This window comes from Chrysoperla carnea, chromosome 2, assembly GCF_905475395.1.
Source record: "Chrysoperla carnea chromosome 2, inChrCarn1.1, whole genome shotgun sequence".
Lineage (NCBI taxonomy): Eukaryota > Metazoa > Arthropoda > Insecta > Neuroptera > Chrysopidae > Chrysoperla > Chrysoperla carnea.
This window is the reverse complement of record NC_058338.1, coordinates 66,637,992-66,660,986: the sequence shown is the minus strand read 5'-3', so window position 1 is coordinate 66,660,986 and position 22,995 is coordinate 66,637,992. Positions and strand designations below refer to the sequence as shown.

The 22,995-nt window shown below is 29.5% G+C and overlaps 3 protein-coding genes across 3 annotated transcripts in view; 1 reads left to right on the top strand and 2 right to left on the bottom strand.

The window, feature by feature from the left end:
• The window catches only part of LOC123293799 (protein unc-80 homolog), a 29,377-nt gene extending 28,515 nt beyond the window's left edge, over positions 1-862 (top strand). The window contains exon 54 of the mRNA XM_044874710.1: positions 126-862. Coding sequence (XP_044730645.1) covers positions 126-680 — 555 coding nt within the window. The 3' untranslated portion in view covers positions 681-862. The remainder of the gene's footprint in view (positions 1-125) is intronic.
• Positions 863-5,045: 4,183 nt separating this feature from the next.
• Positions 5,046-10,011, bottom strand: LOC123293800 (ubiquitin-conjugating enzyme E2 Z-like). Its single transcript, XM_044874712.1, has 5 exons — positions 9,707-10,011; positions 9,375-9,635; positions 7,369-7,480; positions 6,013-6,222; positions 5,046-5,368 (listed from the first exon to the last, which is right to left on the bottom strand). The coding sequence occupies exons 1-5, from the start codon at positions 9,874-9,876 to the stop codon at positions 5,147-5,149; spliced, it is 975 nt and encodes a 324-aa protein (XP_044730647.1). The 5' UTR covers positions 9,877-10,011; the 3' UTR covers positions 5,046-5,146.
• A 1,822-nt stretch (positions 10,012-11,833) lies between these two features.
• On the bottom strand, positions 11,834-17,253 carry LOC123292860. The gene is made up of 8 exons (XM_044873573.1): positions 17,178-17,253; positions 16,969-17,110; positions 16,736-16,829; positions 15,343-15,536; positions 14,304-14,575; positions 13,164-13,323; positions 12,246-12,361; positions 11,834-11,904 (listed from the first exon to the last, which is right to left on the bottom strand). The coding sequence occupies exons 1-8, from the start codon at positions 17,251-17,253 to the stop codon at positions 11,846-11,848; spliced, it is 1,113 nt and encodes a 370-aa protein (XP_044729508.1). The 3' UTR covers positions 11,834-11,845.
• Between the last annotated feature and the right edge of the window lie 5,742 nt (positions 17,254-22,995).

The window sequence follows — 22,995 nt, the reverse complement described above, 5'->3', positions numbered from 1 at the left end:
GCTGTTTGTCAAACCCAATTAATTAATTCACAAATCTCCTAATACTTTAAAAAAAAATATATTCATTTAGTTTAACAAACCATTTATTGGAAATATTCAGAGGCAATTCTTTTCAAAAATTTAAGGTATCACATATAAAAATCGAATCAGATTCCTTACCTTCAACACCAGTTGCAACGACCCCACCTCATCATGTACAACCATTACCACAAACGCCGGTTGTATCAGCAGCCCCTGCTTCATTACCCGTTTCCGAGTTATCTGTGTCAGCGGCAAATACTATCGCCTTAGGTCATTTATCTGATTCATCAATCAGATCTCGTCGATTATCATCTAGAGCTTCAAAAAATAATGAGACAACATCATGGGATTCAGAGAGTGTTGTATCGCAGACTTCAAGTACATCAGGATATCGTGAATCAATTAGTTTGCAATTAACAACAATGGGTAGCCCATGTAATATACCACCATTAGCATCACCCGATTTACATGACTTACCATCGACAAGTAGTGCGACTACTACAAATAATTATATGGTATTTGATGGTTCGTCTCCAGACTGTTCATTTAGCGGAAATGGAAACGAACGTACTGCCTTGTTAAGTAAAAATGAGCGTAATTTATCGCAACAAAGTCTATTAATGGTATTTGAAACAAGAGATGAAGACACATTAATTTGAATTTAAAATGCACTTAGTTTATTATATTTAGTACTAATAAAAAACGGCATTCATTAAATTTAAAATATTCAGATTCAAAATGCCAAATTTAGGGCAGAATCAAAACCCCGAGGCCACCAAAACTTAATGCCTCCACTATTGTAAAAAAAAAATAATAAAAGAAAATTACAACAACAGTAAAATTAAATTTTTGTTTTGTCTAACGAAATAAACCCAAAAAGCCTATTTTCCATTCTTTAATTTTGTACAGATTTTGTGAGTCTTTTCCAATAGGAATTGCCTATATATGCAGTGACGTAACGTCACATTGCCCTATGAGAGGTAAGAAATGGGAGGGTAGTTTGAAAGTTAAAAAATACCCTCACAATCCATGTGTTCTCTTGATAAAGCTCTACAGTAGACCTTTTCATCTATTTGCTTTTGTTTCGGACAGTTGTCAAAAAACTATTCAACTAAAGAAAATCTAATATATTTTACTTTTATCAGGCAAAGCTTTTTAACAAAGATAGAAGATATGTGTTATATCTTTACTTGATTGATATCTGTCCGAAACAAAAAAGAATCATTTTTTAAATGAAAAGTACTATTAGTAATTTGCCAAGCGAAAATAACACGCCGACTGATATTTATTATACCACCTGACAGTGCAAAATAGAACTACGCTAAACACTCTACACCTAAACAGGAATACCAATTCAGGAAGACGAAAAAAAAATTCTTTCTAAATAAAAACTATTATATTTTATTCACAAAAAATTGTACATTTAAAAAATAAACCAAATTTCGGATTTCCTTCAAGTATCACAGTTAAAATAAAACAAAACTATTATTAAAAAAATTATCTATTAAACTTAAAAAAAGGAAAATTTCTTAAACCATACAATAACGACATTGTGCAACTTCGAAAATGAGTAAGGCACAAAATTTGTGATTCGCAATTGATCAACCCTGTCGATCAACGATATATTTTATTGCGTTTAGATAGATTGCGTTCAAATGATATAGAGCTGATGAGCTTACGCCTACACAAACGATATTTACGCAGGCAAAAGCAAATCTATTCAACACCATTTTAACCTTAAATTACTAATCACTTTAAACGACAAAGAACACATTTCAGTAGTAATTCTTTGAAACGAAGTTATATAAAGGGTGGACCATTAAAATCTATAATGGCTAATAGCTCGTTTTGTAGTAAACCAATCAAAAAATAAAACAAAAGTTGCTGAGTTTGATGGAGGACATCATGTTTGGGCATCAGATTTGACTCTTCGGGTTTCTTTAATACCCAATTTAGATCCTAAACGGTAAGAGAAATAACACTCTAAATTATAAAGTTAATCCTCAAAAAAACTAACACTTTTCATCAAAAGTTTTTTTCGAAAATCGTCTGCTTTCGATGGAAATGCGGCATAAAAATATGTCATTATTGCATTTAATCGAAAGAAAACATGCTAAATACGGAAAAATGCTTTAGCCAAAAATTGTCAAGGGCAATAGAAGATTAAATGCAATAATGACATATTTTTATGTCTCATTTTCTCCGAAAGTTAAAGTTTTGCAAAAAAATGTTTTAAACAAAAATTATTAGTTTTTTATGAGGATTTCCTAACTTTCTAATTTAAAGTGTTATTCTATCTCATACCGCTTAGAATCTAAATTGGCAATTAAAGCAACCCGAAAGGTACAATCTGATGTCAGAACATGATGTTTCCTGTCAAATTCTATAATTTTTGTTTAAGTTATTTTTTGATTGGTGAAACACAAAAGGAGTTATTAACCCTTATAGATTAAAAATAACCCACCTGTATAAATCAGTACACAACAGTTATAAAGGGGTGTCATGACTCAATGGCCATAATTTCTGAGCGTATTTTTTGACAATTGTAAGTCGAAAGTGTCTTGTATACTTTTGCCCAAAACCCAATAGGTAAGGAGTTATGTGCACTATTAAATTTAACCAAGAAAGTAAAGACATTGTTGAAAAAAGTAATTGTAATTAAATTTTTGGTTCAAAATTTCTCACTGCTATCTCAAAACACACTATTGCTCATGTAATATTTGTAGCTGTAGCTTTCTGAAAAGTTTCTGGGTTGTATGGATATAGCAAAAGCCGAGATGAGCTAATTCAAAATATTATTGCTGCAGCTTCATCCATACGAGACGACCGAGATACTCTTCATCCTTAGTTATTGGATTTTGTAAAGTATATAAGGCACTTTTGACTTAAAATTGTCAAAAGAAAAATTGTTAAATTTACTTAACTTTAGCTAAAAAATATAAGAAATCAATTATAGTTTTACTTTAATGCGCAACTATTTTCATCGAAAAATTAATCCTCTTTCAAAAAGAGAACATACATAGAATCAAAATCTAAGTTGCTAGTTTTTAAAACTGCTACTAGTTATTTCAATTGGACTTTTTTACTGAGCGCCAAAGACAAAATACAAGTGGAACCAACAGCCCTTTTCACGTGCCTTTTTAATGGTAATTTTTAAAAGTTTTTTAACATTTTAAAATGCCCATATTAGCGGAATAAAATTATTGAGTTTATTTAAAGAACTGTTTCAGCAATCATAAATTTATACCCATCACGAATTTAGATGCAATAAATATAATGACAATATTTTAAAGAATTAATTAAAGCTAAGGATACACTATTTGGTGAACACCGAATAAAAACATTCGTCAGATAGCGAATATACGAATATTCGCCTAGTATAAAACATTTTGAATTAGTTATTACTTTTATCGAGGCGTAATTCAGCATTGTCGTTTATCAAAAGGCTAATAGAGTATTCGTGATATATATAAACCACAACTATTCTACATTATTCTCTATTTGACTAACGATGGTGAACTTTGATCAATATTCAGTAAACAGAGAATGTGTGGCGTGGTATTAAGTCTATATTATTTAATATATATAAAAGGTTTTCCATTGTGTCTGAAATTTAAACTTAAGTTTGTTATGAAAGTGGAAGGGGGTTTCATTATCCCTCTCACATAGAACAAAATATCTGCTGTCAACTTTAAACAATTTTTTAAATTATTAGATTCTATATTTAATTATTCCAAAGAGTTTTGATGATTAAAAATACATTTTTATGTATTTAAAAAAGTCACATTGTAACGTATAAAGTCTGGCAACACTGAAATGTTTATGTTGACATTTAACTACATCTTACGACCAGTTCATGATAACATAGGTCAAAAACATAATTATTTTATGAATAAATTATTTTTTATTTAAATTAATAAAAAATTACAATTATATTATTATTTAATAAAATCATTTTTTGACAATATAATGACATATCTTCAACACATGTGTAACGTTGCCAAACATAATTATTTAAAATTTATACCATTTTCTGATAATTTTTATCAATTGCCTCAAAAACTCAAAACAAAAATGTTTTGAAAATGAGTTCAGTTATTTATGAAACTTTAATAAATGCTAACATAGTTTTTTATTAAGTTGTCATTTCCGGATCTCGAGATATTAGCCATAAATTAGTGTGATTTCCGTCGTCTCCCTATAATGCAATGTAATAACCCGTTTTAAACTAGCAACTTTAACATCCATTTTATCGAAAACCAAGAACAGAAATAAAACGTCTCCGAATTTTGACTAGGCGTTTCTTATTATGTGAATAATTTTGATTGTCAATGTTTTGAAACTCTGTCACTAAATCGAATTTGGTCATAATAACTTTAAAAAACTTACTTGTATATACATGAGATATTTACAAAAACACTTTATTTGAAAGACTATTTCATATATTTTTCTGTGATATATTAGAATACCAGCCAAAGGGCAACCGCAGCTTCGCGTGTAGCGTGGTCATATGCTTATAATATTGAACAACGTATATCACTTACTGAACTTGTCTATGAAAATGGGAGCTCGGTACGAGCTACTTACCGTGTACTACGTGATTTTCATTGACTTACACTTGGAAAACAAATTTATATCAAGTTGTTTATTTAAAATTAAGCTCAAACAATGCCATCGAACCCAGTTTACATGGTCGAGTCACCGAAGAATGAGATTTTTGTGACATCATCACATAAGCGCTTCCCATCGAAGTCTCTGTTGCTGTTTGACTGGTTTTGAATATCACACAAACTAACATGAAATATTCTTTCAAATAAAATAAAAAATATATGTATCTGATTTCACAAAACTTATTTAATTTTAAAGTTCGGACACTCTTAATGGAAAACCCTTTGGTTATTTTTTTTTTTTTTTAATGGAATATATAATATGGAAATGAGAACAATTTAACAGTATATAAATGTATATATTATATATATATGTTTATAAAATAATAATTATATTTTCTAATATAACATGTTGATTAAAAATATTAAATAGAGACTTTATCTCAACATGTTTTAAAATAATCACTTAATTTATATCATTAATGAAGTTTGATTAAAATCATTAAGAGAAATATTGATCACAATTCAATCGGTAATTCACTGGAGCTACATGCTGATAATGAGGAATCACTGGAATCTGGAGAATCTTGTTTATCATCATTTGATAGTACATTTACAATGCTACATGATGGTTCTTCGGGTAATAAACTATGTTTCTCTGAAATTTTTGCATGTAATTCTTCCAATCGTTTTAGAATTAATTTATATTGAAATGTACCACGTTCATCGCGAAATGGATCCTAAAAATATTACATTTTATGATATGACACTATTTAACCCACTGATTGATATTTTTATCTTATACAAGATATAGACGAAAAAATTCTTTTGATGAAACCTTGAATTCAACTTACTATTATCGAAAAATTAAACACATTTGCCACTTTAATTTAATCTTAAGCACTTTTATTCATACAGAATAGCTCCAAATTGAAATTTCCCGTCAGTAGATTTTTTGATCAAATAAACATTTATATTTCAAGCGATACTACATATATTTCGGTCAAAATTACCGTATTTATTGACTTTTGTTGAAATTGGAGAGAAGAAAAGTTTCTAGATTTTTTGTAATTTTGTAATTTTTTGTATTTTTCTTCCTTTTTCTTTTTGAAAAATCACAAACAACTTTTTGAAAAATTTTATAATAATCGGTTCAAATTTGATGATAATCGGTTTTTAGAATGAACTAAATTTTAGAGATTTTTTGTGGTATTTCAAGGACTACTTTCTAGTCGTCAAATGAACTGGAATTAGTATTTTTATGGTCTACTTTACCAAAAAATTTGAATAAAACAACAAATGAGTGTCCAGTTACTCAAACTGTTACGTTAAATTTGACAATCAAGGTTAATATAAAGTAAAACATAACGGATAAAATACTCACCACCATTTTCTGTCCATCCAAATGCAAATTATTTTTAGCAGTTTCAACGTAATGATCATAAAATTGTAAAAATGATTTTTCCATGACTTTAATAAAGCATGTTGGTATGGATAATGACGTTTCATTTAATACCATACCGATCACAGCCACTCGCAATGTTTCATGTTGAATAATTTCATTGTAACGTTTTGCATCTCCTACACACAATTCCTGCAGTATAGATTTAATTATGATTATCAACAAAAAAAAATTTACGTACGAGGTGGGAAAAAAAGTATAGATAGAAACCTATTTTCAAACATATATTTTTTTAAGAGACCCCTTTCTGTATTCGTATAAATTGTACACTTTTTACGTAAGAGTAGTAAATTCCTCACTTTTTCCGTAAATATAATAAATAACACACTTTTAATGTAGGTATACGTAACAAAAAAAAATTTAAAAAAAACTCTTCACTTGGCCATAACGCCTTATCACTAGGCCCGATGAGAGGATGAGAGAAGGGGGACCGGTCTTTGTAAAGGACCCTTCCGTAAATCGGAGGTACTGAACTAATTTTTTGTTTTATTATTAAAATCAAGTGGTTTGACAAACTTTTCCTAAAAGCAAGTTTCTAATGCGTAGTTCAAAGTTGAAAGTCACAAACTTTTTTCGAATTTTGCGCGCAATTTGATGGATTTTGGACTTGAATTTTGATACACTTATAAAAAATTTTGCAGCCCAGAAAGGAAGAAAAACGCATCCGTAATGTGAACGAGTTAGAATGTGAATAAATTATTTAATGTTTACTGTTATAATTATTCTAAGGTTCGAATTAAACAGTTGAAGCCAAATGCTGGACGACTTTTTCCCCTCTATTTACAATTAACACCTGGATACATAAATTCATGTTCATTGTGACTAATGCCTATTTCAATGAATCAATAAAAAAACAAGGCGTAAAAATTTTTATAACAAAAGGATTGGGAGGAGGAATCCGAACTTATTCACCCCCCGAGCTCGGATTTTCTATCAGCAGCCCGCTGATAATTTTAACTTTTTATTTAAATATTCGGTGTTGTATTTTGAGAATAAAGAAAAAGTAAATCAAAATTTAAGTGCCCCATTTTTGCAACTGATATAATCTAAGAATTTTCGTTTTGTAGTTTTGTAGTAAGAATTGAATCTATATTGGTTTGGGTAGTAAAAATTGGTAGTATGACGAGCAACAATGTATTAGTGTGTGCAAGTCCATTACTTAATATATTAACAATTCAGATGAATGAATATTCTGGCATTTTTAATCAACGAAGTTTCCGTAAAATTTTTCCCGAAGAGTTTCAAAAAAAAAAAAAAAATGTATGAATAAATACTAACGTTATTAAAACCCGGTTCATTATGATATGGTTTTTCATTTAATAAACTCTGTATAGATATTAACAAACTTGATAATTGTTGGGCCGGACTCCATGCAGGTCCTTCGTATGTCCTAAAACATAAAATTTAGAAATCGTGTTTTATCTGCAGGAATAGGTGTATCTTCAACTTAAATCAAAATCTACATAAAAATATTTTTTATTTCAATATTAGAGTGAAAAAATATTTTTTTTAAATTTACTTAACTTCACGACTCAACTTTCAAAATTCCTTGATGAATTTCGATTTTCCAACATTACTTATCATACTTTTCTCTAATTATTAAAAATTAATATAGTTTAATGTCGTTAAAGTCTTTAGAAGGCAAAATTTTTGGCTAAATAAGATTGATTTTTTTTCATACTCTTATAACTCATAGAATTATGGACGGGTTTACGTTAAATGATCGTGCTTTTTGAGTACTAATTACCCTTAGTGACTAATTTTATATTGATATTTAACCAAATCGAAAACAAAATTATTATATTGTTTATGACCTTAATTTAATTCGAATTACGGTGCTTTAATCGATAAACCTAAAAAATAATATTTAAAAAAATACATGTCTTGGTTTATAGATTTGTTAGACTCATTAGGACCCAAGATAATAAAATTTATTTGACAATTAGATAAAAATTTTGTAAAAAATTTGCCTGAAATTGATTCGAGAATATCCCAAAAACTATATATCAAATCGTCAAATGAACCCGATTTTTGTATTTTTTGGGTTTAAAATTAACTTAAATACTGAATTTTATCGAAAACGGAGACCAAAAATTTTTCTTTTGGTAATTTAGATAAATACAATTATCTAAGGTAATTTCAACCCAAAAACGTTGGATCTTGTTGTGGTTTTATTTGGTAATATCTTAGGGATAAATTTTAGATGGAAATAAAACAAGTACCCTAGAGAGTATTTGTAATTGAGTTTCAAGTCTTCCCCTGCTACGTTTTCAGGTTAGCAACTACCTACTTCAATATATGTACATACAAAATAAATATTTTCTATTTTACTTTCGAAATATCTGTTTTTGGCCAATAAATCAAGAGATAAAATTTGTTAGAGATTAAAAAAATACAACTTGTGAATTACTCCATCTGACCCCAGAACTAAAACTAGGTAAAACCAATTAGAAAAATAATTCTCTGTAAGTACGCAAACTTTTACGGAAATATAGTTTCTATATTACGACTTTTTTTCAATAAAAAGTACAGAGTTTAAATTCATTTTGGTTAAACAATTTTGGGCAAAAGTATATTCAATATTTAAACCTAGTACAAAACAAGGAAAACAAACAATTGATTGAGTTAATTGTTGAAATACCATGTATAGACAGTGTTGAAGATGCAATCGTTTGTTTTTTGACGTCACGTAAGTTAATTAAAAAAGATATTCACTTTTAAATAGCCACACACACATAACTGATATTCCCATATTAATACATACTTGTGATGAAGTGAATTTATTTCCAGGATTCGCGAATGCGAATGTTAACTTTCAAATGACACGCTCACAAATTCTAATGTTAATAAATCCTAACAACTAATTAATCCTTATATATTATTTCTCCAGCATGTTTTTTTCTGTTCATTTCTTATCAAGCTTATCATTACGCTCACGACCTCATACGCTCATTTACGCACTCGGCCTCACTATTTACGTCCTGAGTACGCTATAAAAATTTCATCTTGATATCTCTTTTCGTTTTTGAGTTATCGTGTTGACAGACAGACGGACAGACAGACATACAACCGGAAATGAACTAATTAGGTGATTCTATGAACACTTATACCAAAATTTTGTTCGTAACATCAATATTTTTAAGCGTTACAAACTTGGGACTAAACTTAATATACTATGTATTTTTCATATAATTATACATGGTATAAAAATATTATAAAAGAGAGTATATATAGATATTTTGTGAATATCATACTAGTTTTTGATGAATTATGTATAAACTTACCCAAGTATACTAAGGCAAACTTTTCCAGTTTTATATAAATTCGGATTAAATCGTACCGTTCCACAATGCGTGGTCATAAAACGCACTTTTGGAGGTTGAATTGGATAATCAGCTGGGCATTTTAAAATAAAATAAAAGAAACCACCTTCATATGGAGTATCATAAGGACCAATAATTAATGCATGAACTGTCATAAAATCGGATTCATCGCTTGTCACAAAAATTCCCGGTGGTGGATCCGTAAATAAAGCTTTTAAATCACTGAAAAAATGAAGGTTTTGAAATGTTTTAGATTAAATAAAAATTTTTCCAGATTTATTGTATTTGTGTACCGTTTAACGCGAGTTGTAGCTGTCGGTGAAGGATGAAGTCCATCGTGAGTAGTCAAAAACTGTGCCAAACGAAGCGATTCGATTTGTTTTAAATCATTTAGTAGTTTCTGTTGACTATTATTCAATTCATTTGGTTGACCATTATTCAATTCATTTGGTTGACTATTCATTTTGAAAATTAATTAATTCAATATTCATTGATTTTTCATTTTTAAAATTAATAATATGCAGTTTCAATTTTTGTACATCTTTGAATTAATCTAGTAGGTTTTTGCGCTTACATTCTGTTGACGTATCATAAAAATTTTAAAATGACATTTTTAATTTTATTATTTATAAGTGCTACCAACTGAAATTTTGAGTCATAATCATAACAAGCGTTTTGGTTAATCCAACCATTTTAACTGATTCGGTCTCTTTTTAAAAACATATAAAAGACAAAGTTAAAGAATGGGATTTGGATAAATTAAAGCGCATGATTTCCATTTCGTATATACCGATTGTTTTTAAAGTCATTTTACATATTGAACTGTTTTTTACAACGTTTTTTGAGCTTTTGCGTAGGTCCAGGTATCTATAAGTTTTATAAATATTTGATAACTATATTTCTTGAAGAAATAAAGTCACTGTATGCGGCTGAAACAGAGAATTATTTCACTAGGGTTAAGCTTCATTCAAAAGTTAAGTGGTATAGAAGCTAATATTTGCTACGTCGCGTAAAATCCTCTGTGCCACAAAAATCGCTCAATTAGTATATTACTCTATGTTAATTCGTTTGTTTTTTTTGACACGGAGTTACATATGTATGGCGTGGCAAATGCTGGCTTTTGACTGTGGTTATTACATTATACCCATCGCCAGCGTTAAGTCCAAATGCCGCTGAGATAAATAAAGTATTCTATAGTTACTAGGATAAGTTTATTTTTAGTGGCGAAGAGTGTTTTATGGCGATATTGGCTATGGTTAGATTATACATATTTCAAAAAAATTGATAGACGTGTCCATGAAGCTTATAAGATAACCTTCTTCTATAACCTTCATGGACGTGTCCGAGTTCATTTGAAATACGCAAGTAATGAATTAAAGACTCATTTTTAGAAAAACTACGAGCGATACTCAGTTGTTTTTATGACAAAAATGAGTCATTATAAAAATATATCTCCAAAACCAAAATGAAATTTTGTTTTCGTAATAAAATTTGGCTGTAAAATGATTTTGTAGACATTCGGTAAATTGTAATCATTAAGCAGTTAAAAGGTGCGTTATTTCCAACCGCATTCCAATTCGCAGAAATTACTATGATTTTGATAAAAGTAATGGGTTGGTTTCCCACTACTATATTTTATCTATGGGGTTGGTATTCCCAACTACGTAGAAACTATAGCTGTGATTTTGATAATGATAATTACTACATTCTAAATTACTTATAATGAAGTCACATCTTAAAATAATATTTACAAAGAATTAATCCTAGTTCTAGAGGCGGATTAAGTAAATTTCCGTCCACATTAAGCGATACCAAAATTAACGAAAATTGGATTTATTTGAACGTATTGCCTTTCTATTTCATATTATAATTTGTAGCCATTTGCGTGAATTTTAAATTTAAGCTCTGCGCAGAAGATATCTTGAATACTGTAATTCAGAACGAATTCAAATTAGCATAATAGATATTTTATGAGAAATACCCGTTGACCAAAAATCATAAAAATATGAAATATTTAATATATATATATATATTTGTTTTTTATCAATTAGGGATAAAAAATTTATTTAAGGTAATTTTTACCCAACAATTACGAAAATTGGATTTATCTAAACGTATTTTCTGTCTGTTTCAATATAGTTCAAATTGTCATTAAAAAAAGTTCCCGTAAAAATAAAATTAATTTTGTATCGGGAATTTTAGCTGCAGCTCCCAACCGGGCTTGTACATTATGGTATCTAAATTAATTAACCCCTTCTAGAAGTTGGGAATCTTTATATTTATAAAAACATCAATTCTAAATTGAAAAAACTTTTATTAATAAATCTAATAACACAATATTAACAGATAACCATATTTTTCTGGTACACGCGTTAGTTTATTATAAGTTATCTTCCATCATTTAGACACGGCGTGACGACCCCTATAGTTAATTACTCTACCATGGACTTCATGCGTAAATCTTTGACAAATGATGATAGAATTAATCCAACTGAAATTAGAAACATAACAATCGTACAAATGTGCTAGGCGAACAGAAAATTAAGCCTGATTTTGATTTATGTTTGTCCGAAGAAATGAAAAAATACATTCGATAATAGAAAATGGTCGAGACTTATGTTTAAATGAAAATCATCAGTACTTTAATTTTGATAGTCAGATACCTAATAATCAGTTAATTTCTTTCTGGGCAAGCAGACCGGTGATTTTTAAGTACTAAAAAAATAATTGAAGTATTTTTGAGGTCCTGATAAAGCGGTACTGTCATAATTATGATAATTATGTTAAGAAAAAATTTAAGTTAATTTGAGTAAAAATATTTTTTTAAATTACCGATTAAAAAACTGGAATATATGCCAAATATCACATAGCAGGGAAGATTTAAATATGCAAGCATACAGCCTTGAACAATTGCAGAAAAAAAATGTACAAAACCATTGCCTGTACCTCTGGAAAAATTTAAAGCTAGAACCATTATAAATAATTAATACTGACTATTCGATGAGTGCAGAACTGAAGTAGCGCCAGAGGTGACAAATTTACCAACTTCATAAAAAATAATTCCCATTTATTAAGAAATATAGATTATTATTATATGAATAATAGAGCTTTTCTGTAAAAATATTTTACCGCTTAATAATTACAGTTAAACCAGGTTAAGAGAGAGTTGAAGGGACCGTGAATTTGTTTTCGCTTATAGACATTTCTCACTAATTTTATTTAGCTTATAGCTTATATTTAGAGAGGTCTAGTTATAAACATAGTAAAGCATAATATTTATTGTCATATACATATCAAATGTTGAATTGTCGCTTATAGAGGTACAGACAAGAGAGACTCTCAGTTATAGATGTCAGGGTAAGAAAAACGATTGTCACTTATACAGGTTTTTGTTTTTCACTTATAGAGGTTTTTGAAGGGTCATAGTCCGGGACCTGAGAAATATTCTCACTTGTAGGGTTTTCACGTTTACCCAGTTCTCTCTTACTCAAGTTTGACTGCAGTATTATTAAATATATAAATATTGGGGGAAAAATTCTTACAATCACCATTTCCATTTAAATAACAAAATGCAATTTAATATGAAACATAATATAAAAAATTACTAGTCACTAGTTATATACCTATTGAAATGACTATAGTATCAAGTTATAAATATTTCTAAGAGATGGCGCTTGCTTTGATTCTGCACTAATCAAAGAAATAGTCCAATAAAAATGTATTGAGTCTTTAAGATGGAAAATTACATACCGTAAACGGGTTGGATATGATTCCACGGCTATAACATTAAGAATGCTTTCTGCAATAGCGAAGAAAAATGACAAAACTGCTGACACGATAATTCGCGTATACATGTGAAGTGAGAATACTTGTGCAAAGGAGGTTACTGCACACATAAAAAAACTGATCCCTAAAAATTTATAAAAGCAGAAATTTTAAGAAACTTTTTTTAACCCTAGAGTGGGCGCGCTATGAGCATTTTGCCGCCCGCACTAAAAAACCTTTAATATTTTTTAAAATAACTAGCCGTTAGACTTGCGCTTCTTAGTAGCTGCCCCCACTCTCGTTAGCAACGTTTGTCGAGAATCTGGACGCCGTCAGTGCGCGGGGGACCGCTGGAGAAGAAGGTTTCTACCATCAGGTGTCGCCCACTCACGTATTAAAAAGTATTATGTAGCATAAGAGAAAAAAAGTCAATAAAAATATTAAGTTTTCTAAAGTCTTTTGTAAACCAAAGTTTATAGAACAAAGTTGAATAAATATGTTGATTAAATATTACTTACTGTTTATTTATTTAAATCCTAAAAGAAAAAATATTAAATTGCTATATTACTAGTCAAAATGGTCAAAGAAAATGAGGCGGCAAAATGCTCCCCACGCGCCTACTGACGTTACGCAAAAAGACGCGCCCACTCTAGGGTAGTTACTTTAATGACAATGACAAAAATAAGAAATTTTTCTTAATTGATTAAAGCCGCGGTCTTATAATAAAATATTGTGGCTCATTATAAACTTTGATTAGAATAGGTGATCACTGGATTTAAGTATTGGCAGGGAGCATGTAGTAGGTGGAGGGGGCAGCTAAATCGATCGGAGCGCTGTTATCTTATATTTGTAATAAATCATGCGTTTTATTTAAAATGACATACTTGTTTACTCAATTGTTTACATGTAAATGGTATAGTAAATATAAAATTGAAATTATTGAAAAATAACAATTAATTAAACTTTTTGCATTAGAAATTGTAAAAATAAGAGACGAAATTGTACATATATACAAACCATAAACTTATATATCTATCCATACAATTATATTGATAAAGTAGTTTATGGTTACCATGGAAACAGCCTGAAATAAAATTCATGCACATTGCCAATAAATGTACTTACTCAATAATTTTCTACGTCCAAATTTTTCAATTGTTTTGTAAAGTAGAATTAAACCTGCTGTTGCACTTAGTAAAAATCCTAGTGTTAGATAAAATGTTAAAAATTTTACTTCAAATAAACACTGATTATGATCGTCGTCGAATGTTTTAAAAACAAGTAAAATATCTTCAGAAGATAACATATAATTCGGTGATAGTATCGTATGTTCAAGATATTTAACAGATTCTAGTTTTTTTACCACAGATGACATTAATATGCAAATTGTAAATAAACTGAAAAATAAAAGAAAAATTAACGAAATAAACATTTCATTGTTATAGTTAATTGCTGCAAACTTTTACATTAGATATGGTAAACCATGATAAAATCAATAATGATGTCAAGTAGTCAATACGGCAATCATAAGCAGGTTTAAGTCTTAAATAAATATAATAGTTAAAAAAAAATAAAAAACACGCTTGTATAGAAAATCCAACTAAAAAAATTTGAATTAAGAATAGTGAAAATAAGAAAAAAAATGTATCTTATTGTAAAAAAAAAAGCGTGGGGTGCCTTTTAAGATATTATCAAAATGATATTCCTTCTATTTATATCAATAAAATATTAATAAAAAGCGTGTTTTCTGGTTTTTTAAAGTATTATTTATTTTTAATTTTTTAGTTGGACTTTCTATAACAGCCTGCTTTTTAATTTTTTTGGAGCTATTATTTAATGGCAAAGATACTACCGGATATCAGATACTAAAAATTGCGAATCGTGAAAATCCTGGTAAGGATAACGGGACTAACTGTTTAAAATATTGGATTGTCATCGACCCTTGATAAGCTTGCCAAATTTTGAGTTACTCCGACCTTTTGAAGGGGAAATTAAGTTTAAGTATATTATCGTAGTTTCCTAGTAGGTACTTGTACATATTTTTAATTTTTTGAATGATTACTTATTTCCCCCCCCCCCTTCCCAATAAAAATTGTTTTCTTCAAATTTAAATGGGTCAATAAAATCCAACCCTTTTCTGGTAAATAAAAATAATATATCTTACCAAGGAAATAATGTTATTTTTAAACACACAAGTAAATATGTAGCATGTTTATATTCTTTTCGAATTAAAATTAAAGTTAAAATTTTCACTCGTTTTAATATTCGAACTATTCCTTCATAACATGTAGCTGGCGAACGTTCTTCATTAAAAAACTGTGGTCGAATTAAATCCGTTATATCAATTTCCGGTGCTGCCTTAATACAAAGAAAATAAACATTTTTAAAGAACTAATTTTAAAATCAAAGGTATCTAAGTGAATAGGTATTAGGTAGGTATCTCGTTGTCACATATTTTTTTTTAGAAAATTGAACGCTCTAAAAAAGATATCTCTTACACTTTTTCAAAAAATCTAACCAATTGATATTGAAGGTCAAAGTTTGAAGGACTGGGGAAAAATTTTATTATTCTTCTTAATTTTATAACTCGCAAGATTAATAAAACTCATAAAAACAGCAATAAATATTTTTGTAGGAAATTAACTGATCTACAAAAATGGTCTTTCTCGAAGTTTTTAAGAATTATCTATAATTAAATATGATCATATTTTATTTTTTGAATTATTTATATAATTTCGAGTTTTACGTGTCAAGACTTGGAATCTTTACAGCGTTGGGAGACGCAAGGCTAAGCGACCTGTGCATGCTCAGTGTCCACAGGAAAATAGTAGGGAAGTATACTAAATTTATTGACAAGGGGATAAACAAATTTAAGCAGCAATCTAGACCAGTTGGTACAATCTAGACCAGTTGGCGTCCTCCTTCAGGTGTCCATGATTTCAACATAATTTACACAATTTTGTTGCACTTACACAGAATTTGGAAAAAGCAGCGTACTTTCATAATCCAATTCTATCTTTCAAAGGGTAAATTTTAAATTGAACGAGTGAAAATAAACAATTGACTGAGATAACTGTTGAAATACCATGTATAGACAGTGTTGATTACGTCATATAAGTAAAGAAAGATTGCCACTCTTAGATAACCACAGTCGTGTCAAACACGACTGTGGTGTCACACACACATAACTGATATTCCCATATAATAAATACGATATAATGTGCTAATACCTAATTTGCATTCTCACGAGTAAACATCTCATGCTTAAAAAAATGATCAAACAAAATTGTTTATAAGGAACATTTACATTTAAACTTTTGTTCTATCTCTGACCGCTTACAAGATGGTTCTTGGGACCCAAGACCTAATTTATGCTGCTCATTTACGAACTCTACCTCACTTTTTACGTCTTGAGTACGCTATAAAAATTTCAATTTATTATCTCTTTTCGTTTTTGAGTTATCGTGATCACAGACAGATGGACAACCAAAAAGTAAACTTGGGACTAAACTTATATAGTATACCTTATTATATTTCATGATGGTATAAAAACTTACCGGCCAATTATCAGCATGCTGTGAACAATTGATAGCATATATATGCTTTAAAGTTTCTTTTGCTTCAATAAAATGTCTCTTCATTAATAAATATCTGAAAATTATTTAACAATAATCTATAACCAAATAGGATTGGGTTCTATAAACTGTTTAGAAAAATCTCATATTTTAATAATATTTCTCGCAAGAAACTAAGTAGAGTAACAAACGGCATGCTAAATTATAGGGGATACCTGGGACTGTTAAAAGTTAATGCTGTAACACACGATGCCATAATGCAGAGAACACCAGACAGAGCCGAAAACATTCTCCATGATGCAATTCTTAAATCTGCTGAGTGTAGAGCTAAGCTTGGAATATATGCTAATGATATTGCTAAAGAGAAAAAATTATTTTAATTATTATAATTTATTTATAAAAAAATTAATTTGAAATAACTTACCAAATGCACTCATGAAACCAATTGTCCAAAATATATCCAATAACACACCAATTTTTCCGCGACATTTCATCGACATATTTTCCATTACATATATTCTTACAGCAATTTTCGCAGTCAAATAACTATGCAAATAACTATATATGTTAATTATAATTATATTGCTAATTTTTTTTTGGTATATTGTTAATGAAAATGTTTTGTAATATTTCGTATGGATTAAAAACGCTATGTATTCAATTATAATACCTGTATCCAGTAAAAAATATGCATATAGCCAACATTGTTGAGCCCGTTGAAAATGATGCAGAAAAACATCCACAAAATGCTAGGACCAGAAACAATGTGACTGGTGATTTTCGACCCAACCAATCAAAAATACAACAATTTAAGTAGCCACCAACTGCTGAACCTAAATATTTAACTCAGAAAATTTATTCATATTGAGCAGGAATTTTGTCCAAAAAGGTATGCTACAATTCCTTGAAATCCCTTGAAAATATACATTTCCGAAATATTTCAAATAGCATTATTTTTAGTAGGAGTCGGAGAGTTTGGAGAGATTCAGCTATTTGAAATTTATTAGATATTCCCCAACATTTATTTGGCAAGATTTAACAAATTTGGCAGGTTTTCAACCTCGTTTGTTTTGGGTAGTATTTAGTCCGATCAAATATCGTATTGCAGCACGAAATTCTTGCCAAACTTATTTATATAAACAAGAATAATAAATATACACTTCTCTAAGTACCTAACTGAAGGGATATTTTTCGAAGCTTCTAGAGTTTGTGGACACCCTCAGGAGCTGTTCAAACTTAGGCATCGCCAGAAGCTGACATTTTAAGTCAACGGCAAAGTCTTCTTGGCCCACATAAGAATCTGTTGCCTATGGTCAATGAAATAGTAGTTTGAACTAAGCTGGAGAGATTATCGTTTCACAATACGTTTTTGTGATTATTTCTAAATAGAGGTTAATAAAAATTAGGTGTGTTTGGACGAACAAAGTTCTCAGTAAATTAAAAAGTTTTCATTCGAGACACTTAGTTGAGTGTACTTATTTACTTTTCTTTATCCTTGTATCAAGCACACCCAGTATCACGCATGTATTACCTAAGGAAAACAAGGCGATCACTTTTAAAATTGATGACGACGAGTATCTTACGTTACACATTGAAAATGGTACAATTACGAAAACTGACATGTAAACAATCGCCAGAGCCACATTACAAATACAGCATAATGTTACTAAAAATTTATAATACATTCCCCATCCTGAAAAAAAAATCTCAATTTAAATTCTTTGTTTTATTATTGTAATACATTTATCGGCAAATGTCCTAGGAGAAAGAAATTCTATTGCTAAATATAGAAACGACTTTATGGAAAATGATATGCAATTGCAATATTCTAGATTCTAGAGGCATCCAATACATATGAATCTTTATCGGCTGCTGTAAATAAGCATTTTAGTCAAATTAGAGCTTTTTTTCGATCACATAAACGGATGAGTTATAGATTTTAAGTTAGCGGATGGGAGCTTCAGCGGGAAAAAGTGGATTCTTTTGGAATCAAATTTTAAATTGCAATTGTTTTAATGTTTTTTCGAAAGTATATTGAAGACTGGCCAATTTTGAGTAATTCGACTTCGAAAGCCTTAAACAATTGTTATCCTCCACCTTTTAACTACAAAACTGTCAGTCAGTCTGCCAATCAAATCGACTAAAAAGCTTATTTACCAGACGGTAGACATTAAAGATTCAGGCATTGAATAATGCGCTGCGTAAAATACTATATAAAGATGTTGGACATAATACTAGACTACTTTTAGGCACTCATTTAGACATAAAACTTTCAAATTTGTATCAAATTATCAGTAAAAACCTGTTTTAAGTAAAACGGCTTCGTAATTTAATTCCATAAATCCAGAGCAGGCACAACAATGGATATTTATTGCTACTATTAAAATACATATTCTAATTTCCATTCCATATTTGACATTGTATGTAAATAAAATGTCAAAATATATAAATGATTTACTCTTGAAATTTTTTCTTGGATACCATGTGTAAATAGACTTTGAAACCAAATGAATTCACGTGGATAACGGAGGTTAACTTGGCGAAAGGTCAAATAGTTCACTTTCTTTTTTACTTTCAATTTCTAGACATATCCGCTTTTTTTATTTCCATTGGAAAATTACTTTCCAAAAATTCTGAGTCATGCTGTACTTAATTTCCAACTTAAAAGCGACGAAAATGAAATTCCCATACGTAGAGGTCTGATTGTGAAATCGTTGCTTAACGGTTCTCTGCATTCATTATGAAACATAATATCAAATTTTATGGTACTAAGTTAACTTAAGGACGTTCTTCGGGAAAGTCAAAAAAATCACGTTTTCTTAGGATCATCTTTAAATCGTGTATATGCATTCTGATCAATGTCCTTTATAAGCAGGTAAATGTATAGATTTAAACTGTTAAAATTTGTATTTTTAACATTCAAATACTATATTGGAGTGTTTTTAATGGGATATTTTATTATGTCACAAGGGTATTTTTTTTAACAAATGACAAATATTTTCCTGCAAAGAAAATTATAACAAGCGGAATTCGTTTTTTTTTTTTTTTTTTTTTTTTTTTTTTATAATATACATAAAAATACAAGTGATGAAATGAATAGCATTTCATCACTTATATTAGCAGGTTATTTTTTCAAAAAGTGATTTCCTAAAAATCTTTAGGCATCGATATTTCGAAAACTATGGTATATATCGAACAATTCCTAATTTTCGCCTAATTTTTCCTAGTTGTTACAACCACAAATTCCCACTCACAACCTGAAAACTTGAAATCGAAGTCTCAAATAATTTCATCAATGTTTTGCTTAATAATTTGAGTCATAATCAATCCTAGGGCAAGATATTAATTTTTTTTTGACGATATTTTGTTTATGATGATGGATTATGCCTAGTTTTTATCTTTTTGGAAAAGTGCAGAATTTTTTTTGTTATCGTTAATTTTTCAGAGATTTTGAATTGCTATCTGACTAAGCTTCAGTTTTTATGGAAACCAATTTTACCAGAAAACGTAGAAAATGCTCATAGAGCGCTCATTGAAAGAAACCGATAATTCAAAAAATACTTAATAATCCAAAAATAAGATTTTCATAATTTTTGGAAACGCACATATTATGTGATATAAGGCGTGAAAGAAGTGCACTCACCAAAAGTCATTACAATTCATTGAGTGTAGGTGTCTATTTCAGGATCTTACCTACAAATGTGTATCAATATTGTAGGCATAAGTAAATTTAGGCAAATTATTATTTAGCCAAAAGTATAAATTACTAAATATTGTTTTTACAATTAATGCTTACCAAAATAATTCAATAAAATGCAATCGAAAATCCCAATTACTTGGAATATCCTTCATTTGCTAGTCATTTTTGCCTTCAAACCATAGTTGTATGTAAAGAAGTTTCGATCAAAGGGGTAGAAAATAGTATTTACCTTATAAAATTGAAGTTAACTTTAAATTGCCAAAGTGGCGCCCTTATAGAAATAGATCTCCTTTCTCCTGTTAGTTGACCTAACTCTACCGAGTAGAGGAAGTTACAGTTTACATTTTGAGTATTGCGTACATACTTTCTTCTCATTATTAAGTATTGTTGTTCTGTACAACGTTGCTGTAAAACATATGTGCTTGCAGGAAAACCAGAAGGCTATTTGTGGGGTAGATAAAAATTGAAAATTTTAGAAGAGATGCTAGAGCAGAATCCCGGATGACTAGAAATTTGAATTGCGAGCTTAAGCCAGGGGCGAAGCCTGCCAATAGATAAGAGAGGGGGGGGGGTTTATCTGGACATTTTGCTAAAATATCTAAAAAGAGCAAACAGAAGTTGTGCGATTTTCTTGAGCAAGTGGCTTCATTTGACAGATATAGAGATGGTATACATTTTGCTTAATTGATTATTGATGATTCTTTAGAATTGAGATAAAGTAATCCTAATAATTTTTGAGAAAGGTTACACTTATTTACAAATATTTCTTCATTATTTTATGCAAAACGACTCTAATGGCCGCATATTCCGATTACAGTGACTGCAAACCACTCTATTCATCTATTAATACTTTCGCACTAGCTTCTTGATCGCTGACTTATTTTTACAGTAACATTTGGGTTTATATGAAGTGTGAAGCATTTTCGTTTATATAATCAGTCAACAAAAAATAATAATTAATAAATATTTTGATAAGGCATTCAAGTCTAAATATAGGAGAGAAGAAAACGCGAAAATGATAGTGTTTTAAAATTATACCTATTTTATTATTATTAATTTACCGGAAATTCGATTTGATCAATTAAAATGAAAGTTTGAAATTAAATTTTGAATTCAGTAGAATATTACATTTTTAAATCAAATGAGTACACTTTGAATCATTTTTTTGAATTTTTAGAGAAAGGCATATTTATACTTGTTAATACTTGAATTCATAGAATCGAATACCCATAGTAAAAACATCAAAATTCCCAATTAAAAGTAAAAATATTTTGTTAATTAATTGTGTGAAAACCATCATATTAATTCTAGTCAAATGATAAATTTCCAAAATTAATTTTTGCTTACGAACGCATGTAAATATACGAAGTTGTGTATGTTCCCGTGGGCTTGACTGGATACCAGTGGCTAGTCTATCATATCGCTGGTTCATATGTATATATATTTATGTTAGAGTAAATGAGAATCTGGCCGTGTGCCAATCGCTTGATATTTCAAAAAATATAACAAATATAACTATTTTCTTGCGATGACAGAGACAATCTATACTTATTCACTTTTTATGAAAATTCAATAATAAATTGATTTTCATGATTTAATTTAAGTTATTATCAATTTCAACTACCTACATTACATTTTATTTGCCAGTTTTTGGCAGACCATGTTTTATTGAAATAAAATTTTATTATACTTTTTAAATTTTATTAGTTTATATTGAACAATAATTGAATTTTTAACAGTTTTCTAACTTTATGCTTGAACGATAAAAAAATTTCAAATTTTGTCCTGTGAACTTCTCCTTGTATTTTAATTTAAGAGAACTCTCGCATCTTTTAGTATCAAAATTCCATAGTCAATTTAAAGATTAGAACTCAAGACCTCATTAAGATTAAAGTGAAATCAATACTTTTTCGCACTTCGAAGAAAATTAAAATTTTAGGTAAATGTATTTAAGGAAAGCCAAAGTCCACACAAATGACTATATTTCAAGAAACCTTACAAGCATCTGTGACTGTCCAAGTTTTATATGTTCGAAAAAAATTGAATTAAACTTTTGTTTTGGTCGCTAATGTATCTTCGTTTTGCATAAAATGGGAAAACATAATCTTCTAAGTAGTGTAAAAATCATTCCTCCTTTTTCAAACATAACAGATCAGTATGAGTTTGATCTTCTCGGCCGATATCCTTTCTAGCAAGTCGAATGCATGTCTTGCGCCACTACGCTTCTTTTGGCTACCCTCTTTCTGCCTTCATGCTAACACCGATTTCTATTTCAGATTGGTTTCCATTTCTTAGCTCCATCACCTATAAGTTGTGGTAATTTGGATGGCGCTGCAGTAGCAAAAGTGAGTGTTTTAAAGAAGTGCTCAAAGTAATAAAGACTTGGGTAGAAAACTAGTTATTAGAGAAGGATAGAGATGTTCCTATCAATCACCCTTTTGCTACATAATCGCCATTCTGGTCAATTTTAGAACAGTTACTTGATGTTTTCAGGTGAACACTTTTTTACTTTAACCCCTAATTAAGGTGGTCCTCCTAACCT

What these genes read in the sequence shown, in the direction of transcription:
- LOC123293800 (XM_044874712.1), bottom strand. Translation starts at nt 9,876, where the DNA reads ATGAATAGTCAACCAAATGAATTGAATAATGGTCAACCAAATGAATTG. An exon ending in GTTTGCCTTAGTATACTTGG is followed by an intron (nt 7,481 to 9,374) that starts GTAAGTTTATAC and finishes TTTATGTTTTAG; the next exon opens with GACATACGAAGGACCTGCAT. An exon ending in ATGAACCGGGTTTTAATAAC is followed by an intron (nt 6,223 to 7,368) that starts GTTAGTATTTAT and finishes TCTATACTGCAG; the next exon opens with GAATTGTGTGTAGGAGATGC.
- LOC123292860 (XM_044873573.1), bottom strand. Translation starts at nt 17,253, where the DNA reads ATGTCGATGAAATGTCGCGGAAAAATTGGTGTGTTATTGGATATATTT. An exon ending in TCATATCCAACCCGTTTACG is followed by an intron (nt 12,362 to 13,163) that starts GTATGTAATTTT and finishes AAATTTTTCCAG; the next exon opens with AGGTACAGGCAATGGTTTTG. An exon ending in ATATTCCAGTTTTTTAATCG is followed by an intron (nt 11,905 to 12,245) that starts GTAATTTAAAAA and finishes TTCTAATTTCAG; the next exon opens with TTGGATTAATTCTATCATCA.